Source organism: Pelodiscus sinensis, chromosome 14 (genome assembly GCF_049634645.1).
Source record: "Pelodiscus sinensis isolate JC-2024 chromosome 14, ASM4963464v1, whole genome shotgun sequence".
Taxonomy (NCBI): Eukaryota; Metazoa; Chordata; order Testudines; family Trionychidae; genus Pelodiscus; species Pelodiscus sinensis.
The window spans coordinates 44583630-44603879 of NC_134724.1; the positions used below are offsets into that span (position 1 = coordinate 44583630).

A 20250-nucleotide genomic window follows, 5' to 3' on the forward strand; every position below is an offset into this window, starting at 1 on the left:
GAATTTTTTTCCTGATGGCTGTTCAGATATTTATGTTTTCAGCTGCTTCACTCACAGTAAATTAGGTTATGAGAGATGACCATAAGGTCCTTAATGGAAAACAAAAAATTATGATGGATTTAGTAATTCATTTATGTATCTCTTCATCGTTTGACCTACCAATACTTCTTTCACAATAAAAGCTCTTCGCTCAAAAAAACAAAAACAAAACAAACCCAAATACTAGAATGCCTATTGAGCTTGCTGCAACAGAGATTACAGGACAGTATGGTCATAAATGCTATTCTTGGTTTTGTTCGTGTCTTAAAGAAAAAACTTTAGTGATTATAATGCCTTAGGCTTGGTTGACACTTAAAACTTGGACTGACCTAGCTACATTGCTCAGGGATTCTGAAAAATTTCATGTCCTGTGCAATATTATTTGGTTGACCTAACCCTCAACGTAGATGCAGCTAGGTTAATGGAAGAATTCTTCAACCTCAAGTGGAAAGGGTTGTCAGATACTTTCACAAAAAATACCGAACATGGCGGGGGGGAAACTGGTTGAGGGCAAAAAAAAAAAAAAAAAAAAAAAGGTGGGGGACCAAACCGCACCAAAAAAAAAAAAAAAAAGAGTGACTGCACCGCCTTTAAATCCCCATGCACCCCGACCAGATGCAGCAGGGGAAGAATGTCCCAAGCGGCCTTCCATCCGAGAAAAACAGAAAATACCAGATATTTTGCATGTCCGGAATTTTCTGGGTTTTTTTTGTTTTTTATACCAGATAGAGGCCGCAAATACTGGACTATCTGGGCCAATACCGGACACCTGGCAACCCTACAAGTGGGTGCTTTTACTACAGTGATGGAAAATTACCATGTGTCACTATCATGTCTATACTACAGCACTGCAAAGGCATCACTCCAGCTGTGCCACTATGGTGTAGACATACCCTTACCCAGCTAAGAAAATATTTACCAGAGAAACATAGCCATATAAAATGCTAGTTGCTATAAATAATTCCCAACGAGAACTCAAATCCAGTCTGAGAGTTGGAAAATTCAATTCAGCATTTGACTGCATGAGAAACTTAACAGCTGCTGTAAGAATTTCTGCTGACCCAGATTATTCCCTGTGCAGAAAACTTAAGACAGGGTTTAAAAGGAAGAAATCTCTCTGCAGAATTCCTTAAGGAAATTATTCCCTTCACGGTGTTGTCCCATGGAGGGTCAGAGATTGCTTTCTCTCTGGAAAGGCAGCAGGGCTTGCCATAGGGAATGACTTTATATCACATCTGCCCCACACCTCATCACCAGGACAACATATGCTTTTGGAACTGCAGAACCAGGGGTTTTCCTGGGCTACAGCTGTCTGTGGGACAAATTCAACCTCACCGATACCCTCAAGAGGCAATCCAAAAAAATGAATATAACCTGTAACTATATGAATTATTTTGTCTAATTTATGTGGGACTGAAAGGGGAAGAAAATGCATCTTCCCTCCCATCCGTCCCTTAGGAATGCCTACTCTTTGACACCTCTCCCAACACAGATTCCAGACTATTCAGGAGTGAGCTGGAACAGAGGCATAAAAAAACATGGCTGAATCTCCATTCGTATGCTGATAAAAGGGCTCACTGCATATATAAAAGGTCCCTTCGGCATGTGGATCTAAGAGGCATGATCTGACCCATTTGATATATGAGTGTGGTTGTTTTAAAAACCTGTCTGTTGAAAAATAACTAAAATCAACACACATCAGTCACACTTTACATCCCCTCCCAGGCTATATTTCCAAAAAGGTCTGTCTCACCATACACTTGTGGAAGCAGCTTCTTAGTAAACAGCTGATTATTTTTTCTTTTGCTGATAATATGTATGTAGAATTAGCATTTTATATTCAATGTGACTCTTAAAAATGACTATACAAATACTGTTTTAATATTTTCCCTTCAAGAAATTCCATATAATTTTTGTGTCATTATTTTATGTTTAATGCCATTTTATCTTTCATTGGCGTCAAATACACTGTAACCAGGGGGAGCTGACAGCCTCAGCAGGCCCCTGGGCACGGAGGCTGGCTCTGTGCTCCCAGAAAAGACAGGGCCTCAGACAGAAGGGGTGGGGCTGGGGCAGCTAGCCTTCTGCACCATGGCACTCACCCACCCACCCACACACCTCAAAGCTGCCTGGAGCACACTGTGCAACACTCCAGTGGAAATTTAAAAGGACTTGGGGCTCCAGGCACCACACCTACTGTTGCAGAGCAGATCTCTGGGAGCCCCAGGCCCTTTTAAAGTGCCAGGCCCTGAAGCAATTATACCCTTTGGTCCTTCCACTCGAGGCCTATAACAAAGTAGAGTATGTTATTTCTGTAACGGAGTAGAGTATATTACTACTTTTACTTGGCACGCCATTTCCTTGCATTTGTCAAAGCTCCCTCACGATCTTCCTTCCCTCCCAAAAATAGTTATTAACCCTGGGCTATTAACTTTCCTTAAACAACTGTAGAGGCAGAGGAGACCAGCAGGGTCAGAAGCCATCCCACTGGCATGCAGAACACAGTGTGGACACTGTGCAAAATATTTTGCAGAAAATCAACAAAACATACAGTCGGTATCGTGGCCTTTGAGGGCATGTCTACACTAGGAAATTATTTCAAAATTACTAAAATCGACTTACCTCCTGATTTAACAAAATCGAAGTAACGGGTCCCCACTAGTGGGAAGCATCAAAATTAGTTAGAATTAGTCCAACATAGCACATCCACGCTGACTGGAGCCTGCCTTGGACTTAGAGCACCCAGAACACTCTGGGGAGGGCACCAGCAAGATGGATATTTCCTGTGGCTGATCAGTCAGGCACGCTGCGGCATGTGCTTTCAGGGGCTCCTCTCTACAGCCATGTCTCACAAGCCACTCCTCCATTGCAGGAGACCAGGTGGGAGGAACCTGGTGTGGTTGGCGGGCTGGTGAGTTGTGGCGGAACGCCCCACCAGCTGGACTGGATCCCAGTAGATCCGAGTCCTTAGGGCCCTGGGCTGGGGCCCGTGAGCGAGGGCAGGCCTGGGCTCTCCCTACCCCCGCCTCATGTCCGGCATCACAGTAGACAGTGGGTCATGGCGGCAACGCGAGCGGAGGAGAGAGTGACGGCATCACTACCCGACTGGAGCAGGGACGATAGAGACTGACGCCTAAACGACTCCCTGATTGGGGATTGGCAAGAAGGGGCCACGTGATGGCCCACAAAGGGCAAATGCATTAATTAGATTTTTCTTCTAGTGCTTTCAGGTGTGCTATGGAAAGTTCTTGCCTGCTCCTTACTAGGGATGTAATAGGTTAACCCATAAGCCTGGGCTTATGGGTTACCGAGAACAATTACACGGAGACTCCTGCCCATCAGAGGCCATAGTGGGTAGTGGCAGCCAGCTCCCTGGGAGCAGGGCAGGAGCTGGCTACCGGTGCATTCTGGCTCCCAGGGAGCCAGCTGTTACCCCACGCTGCGTGAGAATTTTCAGAAGTTACAGTTACCTAATTACCCTCTTTTTAACATCCCTACTCCTTACACAGAATAGACTTTCTGAGCCCTCTTATCATTTGCACTCCAGCAAAGTAGAAAGCATGATTTAGCTTCAACATTCTTAAAAACTGAACAAAAAGAATTTTCTGTGTTCTAATACTTTATTTTCATACAACTGGTCAAACTTTTTCATTATTAAAATTATAATGAAATAAAGCTAATCAGTTTAACTTCAGAGCAATCTCAATTACAGAAATGCATTATAATGAGATAATTATATACAATTTATTATTAGATTTCCATTTGCTTTTTCCCTGGCTCTATTTTACTGAACACTGAAACAGTACCTCATTAGCTTTTTTGCAGCAGATCAAAAATCCAACATTAATCTTAATAAAAGAATAGCTTAATTTATAACTAAAAGATCTATCCAGCATTGTTCAGGTCCTTAACCTGAATAAGTTTGGTTTTTCTTCATTTAAATCATTGCTCTAGGGTGGGACTGGGGATGAGGGGCTTAGGATGCAGGCTGTTCTGGGGAGAGAGGACAACCCCAGCCCTCTCACCACAGCAGCTTGAGACCATGTGAGAAGAGCGTCTCCGTGGCCACTGCAGCTGACACCAGTAAGGCCAATGTGTGGGACAGAGCATGGGTGGTGGTGCCGATGGGATGTATTTTAGGCACCACTGAACAAGATCGAGTTGGTGACCACTTTCTCGCAGTGAGGACATTTTGGGGGAATATGTGACTCCCCAAGGCGGTGGATGCACTGGGAACATCCATCCAATATGGTCATGGTATCCCTATCGGAGAAGCATCATTTAAACTCTGGTGAGCCCAGCATGCTGGCAGCTGGCCAAAAAAAATGTTTTTAACAAAGAACTACTTAACTTTAACACTAACTATAACTATAACTAACTAAAAAGTAACAGGGGCGGTAACTTCAACTGGGAAGGCGAAATAAGTACTTTTGCTTCTAGAGGACTGCGCAACTCCATCTCAGGCTAGGGATGGTTGAGAAGGAACTGGAGGTGCCAGCTGTACAAGTGCTACTTAAACTGACAATGGAGTACAAAGCAGGCACCATGTATGCGCAGCCCACAGGGGACTGCTACGACGCTCTCCGATGACTACATGTTATGTGCATACTATTCATTTCACAAGGGTTTTACTTTTGCAGAATCATTCTATATGTAGAGCTGAAGAATGAAATCACCCTTTTAATGAATTATATCTACCAATATAACATTATATAACCTCATGTACTGTGGACCCATTTTTTATGAATGGAATTTTATAAATAAAACAGTGTTAACCACTTTTGTTAGTAACTTGTTAAGAATGTTAGTAACCTGTTAAGAATTGCCTTTGAGGAATCTGTTGGGTCTTTGGTTCTATGATCTTCCTCCAGGAACATCAGTGTGCACCAACACATCCCCACTTCCCTCCTCATGTCTAGACCACCTGGCCAGTGTACTAACATGAGCAACTGAGGCTGGCAATTATATCCCCTCCGTAGAACTGTGTGTATTAGTGGGAGGAGGGGATAATTTTAGTAACTTGGGACAGTATACGAACTCTTCATTCACAACAAATGTGGCACGTTGCCTTATCTCCCAAATAAGATTCTGCTAATTCTATTCCACTGTTCAAAGAATGAAATAAGAGGCAATAAACAAACAGTTTGGAAAGGATGAAAGATATGTTATATTTACTACATTTTTCAATTATTACAAAGTTTTCAATTTTCTATTATGTGAATACACAGATTGCTTAGCAGAGCTCCAAAGGAGAGAAAAGCTTGCAAGTGCAAATTGACAATGTAACATCTGAACAAATCTGCTAAAGTTAAATACCTTTTAGGATGATAATGTCACACTTTTCAGTGTAACTGCTATAGGAACAAGTGTGTGTATTAGTACTGACCAAGACCCCCTAAACAAGCTTACAAATAATGTTTTAATTAAAGTCTCCCCGTTACCTATCACAGAGTACAGTCACTTACAGGTATATACAATAGCTCAATAGATTTCGGCCTGGTGATGACAGCCGCTTTGCACCATTTAACACCAGCAAGAACAACCTACCATATTCCCTCAATACTGCTCCACATGCTAGGATAGGCCATGGATTAGGTCAGGGGAAGAAGGAGAATCAAATTCCTGCATACCAGAAGCACTAAACACAACAAGGGATAATGGTCACTACTGAAGTTGTATTACAGACTTACACTCTAACCCTTTGTCATGAGGTTGGATTTTTTTTTTAAACTTAGGCCTTGTCTACATACAAAATGTATATGGTTTTAACTTTACAAGTTGTCAAGGCTTCTTCCCTACTCTGGCATGATAAATGCAGAAGTGGGAGCCCGAAAAAGAACCCCAAAACCTTATCTTTCCAGGCTTTGGTATAAAGTTTCCCCAAAAAATCTTAAAACCCTAGATTTTGGGGATAAAAAGTCTGCTGCCCCCACCCAAGCAATAAGAAGAAACCAGGAAGAGACTATTTGGGAAATCTCAGCCCCAAAAGTAAAACCAGGACACAAAAATTAACCAATACCAGGTTAATAAAAAGAAAAGAGAAAGAACATTTATTATCACCAAAATATTCCTGTTGCAAGCATAATGACTAGATGGAAAAGTCACAAATTAATATACTCATGGGGGGATTCCACCAAGGGTCAAAACTTAGTTACAAAGGAGAGGAAAACCCATTTTTAAATGTACAGACATCAGATTCCCATTCCCAAACCATAAAACCTAACAGATGTATCTAAACTTTACTCTACTTACAAATAGTGAAGAGTCTTTTCTCAGAAGGAGACGAAGTGTCTGTCCCCCTCAGTAGCTGGAGAGAAACTGCCCAGAGACAAAGGAGGGAAAAACCCAAAAATTCCTTTGTCCTAGTTTGAAATCCCTATCTGCATTTCTATTGGCTGAGCAGATACCTGGCTAGGTAAAGTTAACCCCTTAGTCACCAGGCTGCTGCCCATCCCTCATGGTCATGACACAAGTATACTCATGCTTTAAGAACCCCCTTGTGTAGGTGCAGTTATACCAGTATAAAAGTGCTCATTCCCATGCAGAAAGGGAAATACAGTAAACTTCCGATAATCCGGCACCTTTGGGACCCAGGGGGTGCTGGATTATCGGATATGCCGGAGTATCAGGAGGTACTCTGGAAGGGGGGCTATGAAGGGTCTGAGGGGGGCTGGCGGGGGAAGCCCCAAGCAGCCACTGGCGACAGGCCAGCTGAGGCTTCAAGTGGCAGCGGCGACTTGGGGAAGTGGAGGGACAGAGCAGCTGGGGTGCTGCCGGGTTAGTCCCGCAGCGCTGCCCCTCACCTGAGCGGCGCTGCAGGACCAACCCGACAGCACCCCAGCTGCTCTGCCCCCGGCTTTCCCAAGTCCGCTGCTCGTCAGTTTCAGCAGCAGCAGACTCAGAGAAGCCGTGGGGCAGAGCAACTGGGGTGCTGCCCGGTTGGTCCCGCAGCGCCGCCCCTCACGCCCCTGCTCGGCGCCCGGCAGCACCCCAGCTGCTCTGCGCCTCTTCCCCAAGTCCGCCACTGGTCAGTTTCAGCAGCGGCAGCAGCGGACTTGGGGAAGCGGTGCGGAGCAGCTCCAACTGTCCGGAGCACTTCCAGGTTCCAGTTGGTGCCGGACTATCGGGAGTGCCGGACCACTGGATGCGGGACAGTTGGAGTTTTACCGTATACTATAAAGCATTGTAAAGCACTTTTATCCCAGCAAAACTACATTCACATTTGGGTTTTACCACATTATTCAGGAGTCTCAAACTTCCAAACCATAGAGCATACCAGGCTGGAGCAATTGTGCAATCTGAGAGCCCTTGAGGGTCGGTGGCAGGGTGAGGAGGTTGTCCATGGGATGGATAAAAATCAATGATTTTTTAAAAGTTAAAGGTGCATTCCAGCCCCTCCTCACCCTTCTAGTCCCAGCTAGGAACTGACCTACTCAAGTTCCTGAAGCTTTCATCTGAGCTGGCTGCACTCTAATTGGCTGCTTCCCTGCAGCCTTTCTAGACAGGCCTGTAGGACCCTACTTAACTGCTCCTTTTCTGGGAAAGATGTGTGGTAGGACCTCAAGATGGGGCCTAGTTCACTTCAGCACAAAAAGATATAACTAGTTATACGGTTGTTAATGACTTAATAAATGAACTTGAAAATGCCAGTTTGAACTTGTCCATTCTCTAGTTTTTCAGTATAACACATTACACATAGTTAGCTGTGGGTTTGAGATCCAGTGTATTTCTGAGGTAAATACGCTCTTGCACATTTCCAGCATGCAAGGAGGCAAAGGGAATTGAAATTCAGGTATAATGTTTCATTCTTAGGCAAAATATCCAAGTCATCCATCCAACCTTCCACTGGCCATCAAAGTCAAAATAAAACAATAAACCATGCTGGTCTGGCCACACATGGCATGAAATAGCTACAATATTATTTCAAGTCTGGCTGCCTAGAAAAACAACAAAACTTGAAAATTTAGATGGTTTATTATACTGTTGGGATGCTAGAATAAGCAATTGTAATGCTTTCTTTTCCTATGAATGCTCCCCCCAGACACACTCCCCAACCACCACAATGTGCAGTATGTCTCTTCCCATTCTTTTTCAGAAACTTCATGAACTGTATTTCAGTTTTCCGGTTTTCAGTTCAACCTGTAAGATCCAGTATTCCTCAGCCCCTTGACAATCAGCCTGCAGGAGATACTCAGAAACAGAAATAGCAGCCCCCTAACCTGCAACAAATTACACTGGCTTCCATGAATCTTTTAATCTTCAGTACCCTGAAGAAAAGAAATCTCAAGGTTACACTTGCACCATGTTTCCCCATCCATGCAAATACGCAGAGAACTGCTATTGCCTATAGTGAAATAGAATTTAAAAAAACACCGTGTATTACCTTTTACAGGTGTTAAATTTGCAACAGTGCTTTAGAAGTATGAAAGTGACATCTCTCCATCTGGCAAACTGCATAATTCAGAGGATACAGTTATCCCTGCTCTTCTTCTTCTCTCATGAGTGGCAGGTTGATGCACAGACCAATTCTGAAGCCCCCAGGATGGGGGGGCAAATGTTCCTTGTGCCTAAGGCCCACTAATCTTTAATCCACTGCTGCTTTTGTGTGCACTATTGCTTTTATGCTGCACACAATTTATATGTCAGCCCACATGATCAGGTGAGAGAGAAAGGAGCTTTATAATTCTCTTACTCCGCATCGGGACTCTTGAACATGGAAATCCATTTCCTGCTCTACATATTTGCACAGCACTTATCCAAGGATCCTTTCCTCTAGTACTCCCTACCACCTAAGACCACCAGAAAGTGCACTGGATATTCTTCATTTCCCATGGACATTATACTAAGAATTCTGCTTTGGTCACCAAAATGGGTGAACTTCTCCTTGCTCCACTGACTGACTTTAATTATTGATCCAAACCTTTCATTCCAGTACTCATTTTTTCTCAAGATCATGGACTCTCTTCCCTTCACTATACATACAATGTACAAATCCTACATATTAGAGAGCAGATGCCAGAAGAGATGGTTGGTTGGGATTTTTTTTAAAGAAAACATCTGTTAAGGGTACCACAGAGGATTATATTCTGCATATTCACCCTAGGGCCCTGTCTTAACAGAAAAAAAAACCTCATGTTTTTTCCCCAATCATGTTAGCAAAATTAGTTAGCTTTTTGTGATTAACAAGCTCCATTAAAACGCAGGCTAATACATGTGAAGATATGTGAACAGATCAGCAAATAGGGCTTTTTAATTATCCTAACCTAAACTGATTGAGATAGGACTTTTTTCCAATCAAGTTAATAGCTTATCTACATGAGAAGACTGCCCTGGTTTAATTCTGAAACTGATTTACTTAAACCAAAGCAAACCCACTGAACACTTATTTCAGTTTTAAAATGGGTTGGTTTGGTTTTTTCATTCCCTTTTATCTTAATTGTGAACAGGCTTAAGTTTAAATAAAGGAAACAACACAAACTGAAATAATATCCACAAAGGGATTTGCACTGATTTAAGTCTAAATGGTGCAACTTTCCTAAGCAGACCATGAGATGTTCCAGAGCCAAAAGTCAAATCATTGAGGATATGTCTACACTTGCACCCTCTTTCGAGAGAGGGATACAAATGGAGACATTCAAAATTGCAAATGAAGCCGGGATTTAAATATCCCATGCTTCATTTGCATATTCACTTTATGGAGCTATTTCAAAAAAAGAAATGCAGTCTAGACGCGGTTATTTTGAAAGAAAACCCTTCTTCCGAAATAACTGGTAAACCTCGTTGTAGGAGGGTTATTTCAGCCGTAGTTACTGCAGGAAAGTAATTGTTCTTTCTTCTTTGAATACCTGTCAGTATAGATCCCACAATGCCTCGCAAGCAGTAGTTTGTGGATGGTAGAAGTGAGGAGTTTCAGCTGTGTCAGTCAATCAGAGACTGGAGTACTACTCTCCTGAACTTGGCAATTGATCTGGCTGCCCTATCAAGTGCAGAATGATTTATTAAAGTTAGCGGATTGCTCCACATCACTGTCTTTGTGACGCAGAGACTGGTACATACCTGAAGCAGGCAGAGAGCATTGTTCAAGACCTGGTGGAATGTACCTTGGTGTTCAGAGGCCTTCCTTACATATGTTCTTAAGCGCCTTTCTGTCATCATAAAGAAGCATAACCTGGAAGCGCTTTACCCTTTTCCCCATTAGAAAGTCATATTTGACCAACGGGACCTAGCAGTTAGCCATACACACTAGGGACGTAAAAGTGTAGTCAGTTACCCAATAAGCAAAAGCTTTAGGCTAATGCTATAGACTACATGCATTCTCCCCCTCCCCTTCCCCCTACACACACACACACACACACACACGCACGCACGCACACGACAGTAATTTTTTTAGCAGGCTGGCCAACAGCCCGGCTCAGTTGTGGTTTGTGATGGGTCTGGGACCTACCCGCGCTGAGGCTCTGCATTTAAAGCGCATTTGCAGCCAGGCAGCCTGGCTCAGTTCCAGCTTGCACTGGGTCCAGGAGCTCAGGGGATGCTGCCATCCTGTGCTGCTACCTCTTATCACTGCATGTGAGGGACAAGAAGGTTTGTTGATTGGAGCAGTACGAAGTAGTAGACACTTTTTAAGTTAAACTACTTATATAGAGAATTCTCCTCACCAATAATGCATCAGCTGTTGGAATCAAATATATTTTATAATAATACCATTATACAGTACTCCAAAAATCTACCCAACAAGCTTCTGTCAATATATTTATCTCCTCAATACACGAACATTTGCGCTGACGTTACACTGGGGGGGGGGACTGTTTGCATGAGTCTCCTCGATACACGAACATTTGCACTGACATTACACAGGGGGAGAGGAGGAGGGAACTGTTTGCATGAGTCACCTTGACCTACCTCCCTTACAAATGTATTATACCTTTTACCTCTGAAAAATACAAAAACAGCTTTTAACTCTCTGAATATATAATATATTCATGGTTCTCAAGATATCAAGGTATTTAAGCAAACATATGTATTTTCAAAATGGGATAAAGGCAAAAAACAGCAGAGTTAAGGATGGATTCAAACAGAAAGAAGAGACCACATTTTAGGAGAAATTCAGGAACTGTGCTGACTCTCAAGAATAACATTACACAACTGTAGCCAGTAATTTGTCTGTTTTTCTAACCAGGAATACTGCAACTACAAATACAACTTGAGCATCCTGAATTGGAAAAAATAAAGACTACATCAAAATAAACAATAATAATCTAATTTCTTGAGTTTCATTCATGCCCTTTTAGTTATAGAGAAGCCACACCTATGAGACTGGTGATTTCCTGGGGATGCTGGGAACTGAAAGAAAGGGAATTTTATCTCTGTAATTACCTACTTCTAAACGATTTCAAGAAATGATTGCATGAGCAGACACCACTCGGGTAGTTCCATAAATGTAGTTATTACCATGGCTGAACATACTCAGGAATTAAGATAAATACGGTCAACAAATACATTTTAAATTGTATGGTGAAGACATTCTTGGCCAGATTCACTAGTATATTCCAGTGCCATTCTACTGATTCAAAGTGGCCATAAACTTAGTTTAACCATCTAATTAAGCAGCATTTACAACTAGTGTACATCACCAGAAACTTGGAGCCTAACAGCCAATCTGATTTTGTTGGGTATATTCTGAGTTACAAAGCACCATTTGCAGTCATTGCACCATATATATAAAGGACCCATCGAAAATGTTTTGGATTTTGAATGACAGAGAGTGGAGAATAAATATTTTCTCAAATATCAGCTACCCCAAAGTTTCTATAAGGTCAGAACTTCAATTTTGACACGTTTCAGCATTTCAATGTTTTGCTGGATTAGTCTAATTTTGATAGTTAACTGACAACTTCCTTGAACATCATCCAATCAATGATAGGTTCTTCATGTTATTAGACATACAAATAAGTCCCTTATGTTCATATACTTTGTATTTCAAAGTGTTCACTTTTCCCTGCCGAGATACTTAATGAGGCTCAGTTTTACAGTGCCTTTTCAACTTGATTAATAAGTGGGGAAACATATGCGTCATTTTTATATGTACTTTCGCACTGCTGTGGACTTAGATGTTTTGGGACACCTGCAGCAGTAATAAAAGAACAGTTACTGCTCGTTGTGGTCTAACACTAAAATAATATACTGTCATTAACAGCTGTCTATCAGATCACAAATATTCAGGTGAAGTAAATGAAACAGACTGCAGCTCAAACAAATATTTTCATTACTTGCAGGTTGTGGATGTCCTTGATGAACTTTCTTCTAAGTAACAATGTCATTAATCGCCCATACAGTCCAGGCACACTTGTGCCCTCCTCGCTTTCTCACTCTATTTCTAAATTGATATTGCCTATCTTACCTATCTGATAAGATAATATTAATATTGTATAATAATAATAATAGTTATAATATTGAAATGAGGTTTGAATTCCCCTCAATAAAACTTGATAGAAAGTTTGAAGAAGAAAAAAAGGCACCAGGAAATGACAACTCAACTGCAGAGCTTTTGCAAGCAGGTGAGGAACAAATTCAACAAGTATTACAAACAAGAGCAAGTGGTGAACAAATGGGGGGAAGCAATGCTAGTGCCAATCTATTAAAAAAGAGAAGAGTGAGGATCAGAACTACAGAGGAAAAGCATGCCCTGAGCCACTGTGGAAGAAACGAAGAGGTAATGTGGAGGACTAAAAGAATGGGACTTGTGAAAATGACAGAAAAAGACTTAGACTAGCCACTGCTGCATTCAGAAAACTCTGTAAGATCTGGAAGGCTAAAGACATTTTGATAAAAATTAAAATCAGTGTATATAAAACAACTGTGCCAATACTGTGATGCAAGTCAGAATGCTGGACTCTGAGACAAGTCAACTAAAAAAAGATATTGACTGCGGAAATGAACTGGCTGAAGGAAATCCTGAGAGTTTCAAGTAGGAAGAAAATGAAAAATGAAGTTATTAAGAAAATAGCTAGTACAAAAAATAACGCTGTTTTAGGAGATTCAAGAAAGAGGGCTTCAAGGGTTTGGACACATGGCAAGAACAGACCTGAAAAGGATACCACACAGCAATACATTCCAAGGAAACAGAGAAAGACTGAGCATATGTTGGATAGATATGGTGAAGAATGACAAAGAATAAAAGGGTTTAAAGTTAAATGAAGCCATGAAGCTCAGACACCATAGAAGTTGGTGAAAAAAATTAATTTAGACTCCCTTGCTGAGCTCATGGACAGGAATCAAAGCAGCAAGTATATATTACAGCCCATTACCCTTATTCTCAAACAAAACATTCCAAATGTTGGGAAGTGAGTTGCCTCAGTTAATTGAAGGTATGGTTTTCTAAAAGGATTAAAAGATGCTCATCAAGTTCTTGCATCCTACTTCTATCTCTGGCCCTCATTAGCCGATGTTACAAAGTACAGAACTACGGCAATTATCTTCTGCATTTCTGGCCAAAGCTAGTATGAATTCCCTACTGTTGTTTGCGGTTTTGTTATAGGCAGGTGGGTCCCATAACATTACAGAGACAAGGTAGGGGAGGTAATTGCTTTTTTAAATAACTTATGTTATTGAAAGAGACAAGCTCTGCAATGTTCTTCCTCAGGTCTGGGAAATGTATTCAGAGTGTCACAGCTAAATAAAAAGTGAAATAGATTGTAGCTAACAAACTGTAAGATACCATTCTAAGTGCGGAGGGCAGTTAACTATGACAATCTGAGTACCTTTTCCACTCCTGAAGACAAGCTATGTGTACTTCAAAAGTTTGTCTCTTCTATCAACAAAAGTTGGTCCAATAAAATATAATACCTCACCCATCTTGTCTCTATTATGTCCTTATGACAAATGGACAGTGCAGCTAAATGTTTGAGAAAGAAAAGTTAGTGAAAACCCCCTTTAAATGTATTATTATGGCATTCCTCAGGAATACCAAGTTACTAGTTTCATCTGCTCATTTCATTGATATTAGCTGTGCTAGAGAGTTCTTCCAAATCCAGCAAAGATAAAATTGAATTGTCTCTTTTTAAAAATAATCAGAAATATGGAAGCTACTTCCTCTTGCCTTCTGGCTATTTTAAAACTAAAGACTCAGTATCTTTGTGTAAAAAATATTGTACCGCTCTTGTCTGAGTATCAGCATATACTCAAAATTCTAAGGAGTATCTTTTGTTGATACTTTCCATTAATACCCCTATGTGATGTATTTTCCTTCCAAAAGGGTAAGTAAATTCAGAGCAGTTGAACAAAAATTCTAGAATAGAAGCTTAACCATTAAGGAAGGATTATTAAGGGTTATAGAAATAACTAACTTGGTTTTAGTGCAGAGAAATTTTTTGTTGGTAGTTTTTATTTGTGACCGAGTTTGGTTGAAAAATGAAGATTAAAAGGATATTTGAATTATTTCTCTCTCATGTGATACTTCCCTAAGCAAAAAAAAAAAAAAAATGCTCTGGCAGGATAGTTTTCCAGTTGTGATGCTATGTCTGACTTCTGTTGAAAATACTAAGAATATCTTGGAAAATATTGGATGAGGCTGCTATTTTTAAGTGTCTGGGACTCTCTGAAATTAACCACATAAGAAAACTGCTTAACTGACATTTAACTTTCTAATATCCAGGGATAAACTTTGTCAAAAGGATTATTTACGTTTATTTTCAATCCCTTCTGGAGACTTGCTCGGTAAAGCAGAAGTGCAATAAATAAATAAAATAAAAGCTTTATTGAACAAACAAAACAAGCTTGTCTCATTCTATAGGAATACATGAATTTAAATTCAATACTCACTTTATCTATGAAAGCTAATGTTTTTCTAACACTATCATAGTTGTGCAGTACACTCTCTCAAATTGTGTCTCTTCTACTGGTTTGTAACATTAAATAGGTTGAGTAATCATGCTGGTCCTATACATAGTAAGGTTTAACCAGACTAGCAGCGAACAAGTTTTGTCCATACGGTACATGGCACGGAGGGTAGCAAAGGAAAAGAAAAAAAGTAAATGGGCCCCAAAACCAGATGTGGGGAAGCGACTTTGTAGCATGCCCCAGTTCCATGGAATCTCCCAAAAGCACTTCTGCACATAACTTGCGGGTACTTTACATAACAAGTTACACAAGTCTGATGTTTTCAAGCAGCATTAACTCTAAATGCTAATATTTGATAATCTTTCTTGTCAATGTTTTGGACAGATCTAGTGAGAACTGTAGCACATCCCACTAGAAAGAATTGACCCAGCACTGATTATCACTGGTAACCCACAGTCATTGCATTAATATCTTATTTTGGTACTATGTGCATATACCACTGCACCATGGAAAAGTGCCATAGAAGCAAATTCTGATTTATGACACAAAAAGAATCACACTTATGTACTGTAATTTTAAATAAGTCAATGAATATAACAGCACTAGACTATCATCCAACACATGACCACTGTCCATAACTACTGTAACAGTACTACATACCAACAGTTTCCTGAAAAATAAGACAGACATGGGAAGGAAAAAAGCCTTTCATTTTAAAAATAAAATAAATTCTATATTTAAATGTTATTTGTTTTGTATTGACTGACTAAACTTCACATTAATGAAAGTGACATTCATTAACTCTAGATAAAAGGTTAGACACAGCAATTATTTGCTGGAATACAAAGACAAACTTCATAACTCCCAATCCTGACACAGCTGTCTTGTCTTAAGAGCACATTACTATTTAAGTGGTCAGAAGATATGAAATTAAAAACTCATCATTATGAATTGTGACATCTCCATTTACTGCAGTGCTTTAGTTTGCCTACACTCAGTCTCAAACACAGTAGAGTGATGACTATAGAATCCAAATGACCAATGCAAAATGGCATTTTTTCAAAACTACACACACAGTCATCATATAATGCAGAAAAAAAAACTCCAAGAAAAGTCTCTAAAAGACAGTAGAATACAGAGCTCTTTCTCCCTGCCAAAGGAGTTAGCTTGAATGAAAAATAACACAAAGTAAATAATTTGGGTTAAGCATGACCATTTCTACCAGATATTTAGGAAGGTTGATTTGGATCAGAACCAAATATCAGACAAATACTTTAAAGCTGCAAATACTCTGTTTTATTAAACATTATTTTAAAAGTGTTAAAAACATCTTGGGACCATGAATGAAGACTGAGAGTCTGCTCAGTTGATATTAATGCCCTGGTAACTTTTGGTTTCAACACAATTTGAATATTTCTGTTTTTGCTTTAGTGAAAGGAATTTTCACATCCCAATTTTAGTATTACAAATGCAGACACAACGTACAAATTTAGGCCAGCTGTGCAGATCAAAAATGCCCAGCAATTTTAAAACATCCTTAACTTCACAACAAAACTGACAATAGGGATAAAAAAACAGTCCGCAGAATCATTTTGATACCTACTTACACAAAATATTCTGAACATGTTGGGTGAATCAACTACTTTGCCAGTTCCCTGGTCTACACTAAAGCTTTATTTCAAAATAATCCCCCTTATTTTGAAATAATAAGTGGAGTGTTCACATTACTCCGACCATTATTTCAAAATAACAGGCTGGTTATTTTGAAATCTGTATTCCTGCTTTCCTCAGGGAATAACACTAATTTTGAAATAGTTATTTCAAAATAGTGTTAGAGTGATGCTGCTATTTCAAAATATCTACTCCCCAGAGTAATTTGAAGTAATTACTCCCCAGTGCTTCCTGGGGCTCTAAGTCAAGGTATCATGTCCACAATTACGGACCCCAGCCTTGGACTACTTTCGAGGCTTCCCCATAGTGCAGACACACCATTTCAATTTTATTTTGAGAGTTATTAAATCGATTTTAGTTATTTTGAAATAGTTTCCTAGTATAGACATGCCCTTAGAGAGCGATAGTCTTCTGGCGAGTTAGTAAAGTGTTTTAGTGAACTTCTGTGAAACCTAACTTCAGCAAAGTTAAAGAAACACAATAGTATAACTTACATTCCCTAGTGGAACAGTGCAATTGCTTTCTGCAACTGTGAGGGTTTGTGTATTGCATGTGTACATTAAAATCTGTTCCTGCTGTTCTAATTTCATTTTATTACCTCCAACACAACCTGTCTGGTAGTTACATTTCAATTCGTGCATAAACCTGTGCCAAGAACTTGAGACACATCAGCTCATAATTATGGATCCATGGGCGCTAAAGACAGAATTCTTCAGTTTAGAAGTCCAAATTACTCCAGAGTAATTATATAAAATCAGAAACAAGGATAACAAAAGTGATAACTAGAAATCTGTGTGATACCTTTAAAAAACTGTGTTTATAGAGAAGTTCAGTTTTTTACCCAAAATATTAGCAGTTTTTTTTTTTAACTTCTGACTTCAACAGAAGCCAGCTCAGACTTTTTGATGGTCTCACTAATACCAATTGCCACATCACATGATACATCAAATAAGAAAAAAAGTGAGAAGTAAAGGGGAGAAAGAGGAAATGTAATTATCCAGCAAATCACAATATGAAACCTTGCTTATAAAGTACGTACTGGCTCTTCTGATCATCTATAGAAAGAAGTAATGCATTAGTAAAAGGCTACTTCTCCTTAACATGAAGTTCTTTTCTGATCCCATGTCCCTTAGAGCAACTCCTCAAACCCAAATGTGGAGAAAGCCAGATTGAGATTTTATGTGAAGCAACAATTTCATCATTTTAATATTTTATCTTTTTATCCCTTTTTGATACAGTGAGTATTAGAGAGTCAATCCATCCAGTCTACCATTAAAGAGGTAAAATCCATTCTCTTCCATGCTCTTTTTTCAACCCGCACCCCAACTTTTTAAAATAAAGACAAACAATCCCCAGGTAAAACGAATTTCAGGCCAAATGATTAATTTTATATGTGCAAAATATAAAACAGGTATTCAGCACTGCAATCACATAATTTACCAATGGGGGGATGGATAGGGTTATTTTCACTTGTGACGTTTTCCAACAGTATTTGCCATATGGATGTTTCCCAAAGGCAAACTATTGTCTCCATCCCAAATCTCCTGAAGCAGGTATGAGGGTAATCCAAGATGCAGGATCACAGGGCAGGAAATGGAGGGGTGCCTACTCACACACACTGTCCTGCATTTTACTCACACACATGCATCACATTAATTCCCAAATGAGGCAAGAAGCACAGCAACTTCCCCCGCTCCCAATGAACCTCTCGGCACACGCTCCCACTTGATCTGAAGGGCATTAAATCCTCACTGGTGTCGGTGCATCACACACTTTGTACGTTTCTCTGCAGTACGGGAGTTGGAGGGGGATAAGCCCGTGGCCCCGACTCTGTCTCTGGAGGGGACCCCCCGTCCCCAGTGCGGAGGCGGCAGTAACTTCGCGGGAGGCAGGCGGGGAGGTGCAGCACTTACCGAAAAGCCCGCCCAGAAGGGACAGGAGTGCCGGACCCGGGCCGAGGTGGTGAGCGCCAGGGCAGCGAAGCTGACGGCCACGATGAGGCATCCGAGCACCATCTGGGTGGCCCCCAGGGACAGCATGATCCGGGAGCGGGCCCGGTACTCGCGCAGCCGAGACAAGCTGCGGGACAGGGCGGCCGGGCTGAGCGCGCGAGCCCCGGCAGGGGGCGGCACGGCGCTGCCCCCGGCCAGCGGCATCCTGCGGCGGGCGGCGCTCACAGGCTCTGCGGGGCTGCCCGGCGGCCGGCGCGGCCCGTCCCTGCAGCTCCGGGGAGGGCGCGGGCCCCGCCAGTCAGCGCGCGGGCGAGGGGAGGGGCGCTCCCCGCCCCGGCCGGGCTGCACCGCGCGCCAGCATGGCCAGTGCCCGCGCCGCCGCCTCGGATCCTGCCACGCGCGCCCCCGGCCGGCTCAGGTGCACGCGGGACCGCGCCGCTCCCGCTTCGGAGCCCGGCTCCTGCCCGCTTGGGGGGGGCGGGGGGAGGGAGCGCGGCTTGTGCGAGGCGAACAAACGGGCGGCAGCGGCACCGCGGGCGGGGGGGCGGGGGAAGGCGACAGTGCGGCAGAGGAGCCACACGGCAGGGAGCTGGCTGCGGGCATCACAGGCCTGGAGGAGGGTCGGGGAACGACACCCATCCCCCGTGCTGAGGGACAGCGCCCCCGGGGACAAGCCGGTGCACAGGAGAAACTCCACCGGCCGGGGGAGGGGAAGCCTCTTGGTTTCCCATGGCCGGGGCCAGGATGCAGGCGGGAGCCCAGGACAGCCTGGGAAGTGTCTTTGCATAGACGTGAGGAGATCTTAAAAAACCCGCTTCTGTCTGCGCTACACGAAACCCCTCCAGTCCTTTTAACTGCGGTACAACGGCTCGAGAGGAACAGCTCTCTCCGCCTTGTTTACTTGATGCCTTTGGCGGCGCTGTGTCCAGCCACAGTTTGCGTTGTTGCCTGTGATGGTTTTTCGTACAGCAACAGGAGAAAAGAACACTTCAAAAAAAAGTTACACAAAAGCCCACAAAATTAGCAGACAGCTTCCCTGACGCGATTTGAGACTCATTGTTTTAACTGTCAACAATTTCAGTTGATGGCGTTTAGCCTTCAGGTTTCAGTGGCTGCAAGCAACAGGGGTGTCTTTGATCAATGCTGCCTCCTCCATGAGTCCTGTCCACTAGTCATATTTGCAGGGGTACTGCTGGGACAATCTGTGTAATTGACGTGGATGCTCAGAATCATTGAACCAAACTGTAAACTTTGTATATTATGGAAACCATTTCAAGACAGGGAGTGTGGCAGCTCCCCTAGCACCTATGTATAGTTGTGAACATTTTCCCATCTTTGATGAGACTCGTTAAAATTAACTATTATTTGCAGCACCATGAATGCAGTAGACTGTCTGTCCATCCTCTCTGACCTACCTATTAGACTTGCTTTCTGCAGAGATACTGAGAAGTGCAGACTCCAAAAAGCAATAAAGCCCCTGGGGTAGAGAAGAACCTAGCAGAAATGATTAAAGATGGTGACGCTGTAATCAGTGGTACATACCATAAGCTTATCACTTCTGATCAGGCAGGCTGAAAGATAACCCAGGACTTGGACATGATCCCTGGTGGTTCCTAGTCATAAAAAGAGAAACCCAGATTTTTGTAGAAATTAACACGCAATCTCCTTATTGACACACTACCAAAACATTATTGTGTTTTATCCTGAAGACGACGGTGTCCAATAGATAGAACTTTCAGGCTAAACATTA

At 41.9% G+C, this 20250-nt stretch overlaps 1 protein-coding gene across 2 annotated transcripts in view; it reads right to left on the minus strand.

The window, feature by feature from the left end:
- ENTREP2 (endosomal transmembrane epsin interactor 2) overlaps positions 1-19849 on the minus strand; it is a 354078-nt gene extending 334229 nt beyond the window's left edge. For both annotated transcript variants that reach the window (XM_075897722.1, XM_075897721.1), the window contains exon 1: positions 18462-19849. In XM_075897722.1, coding sequence (XP_075753837.1) covers positions 18462-18704 — 243 coding nt within the window. In that variant the 5' untranslated portion in view covers positions 18705-19849. The remainder of the gene's footprint in view (positions 1-18461) is intronic.
- Positions 19850-20250: the final 401 nt, after the last annotated feature.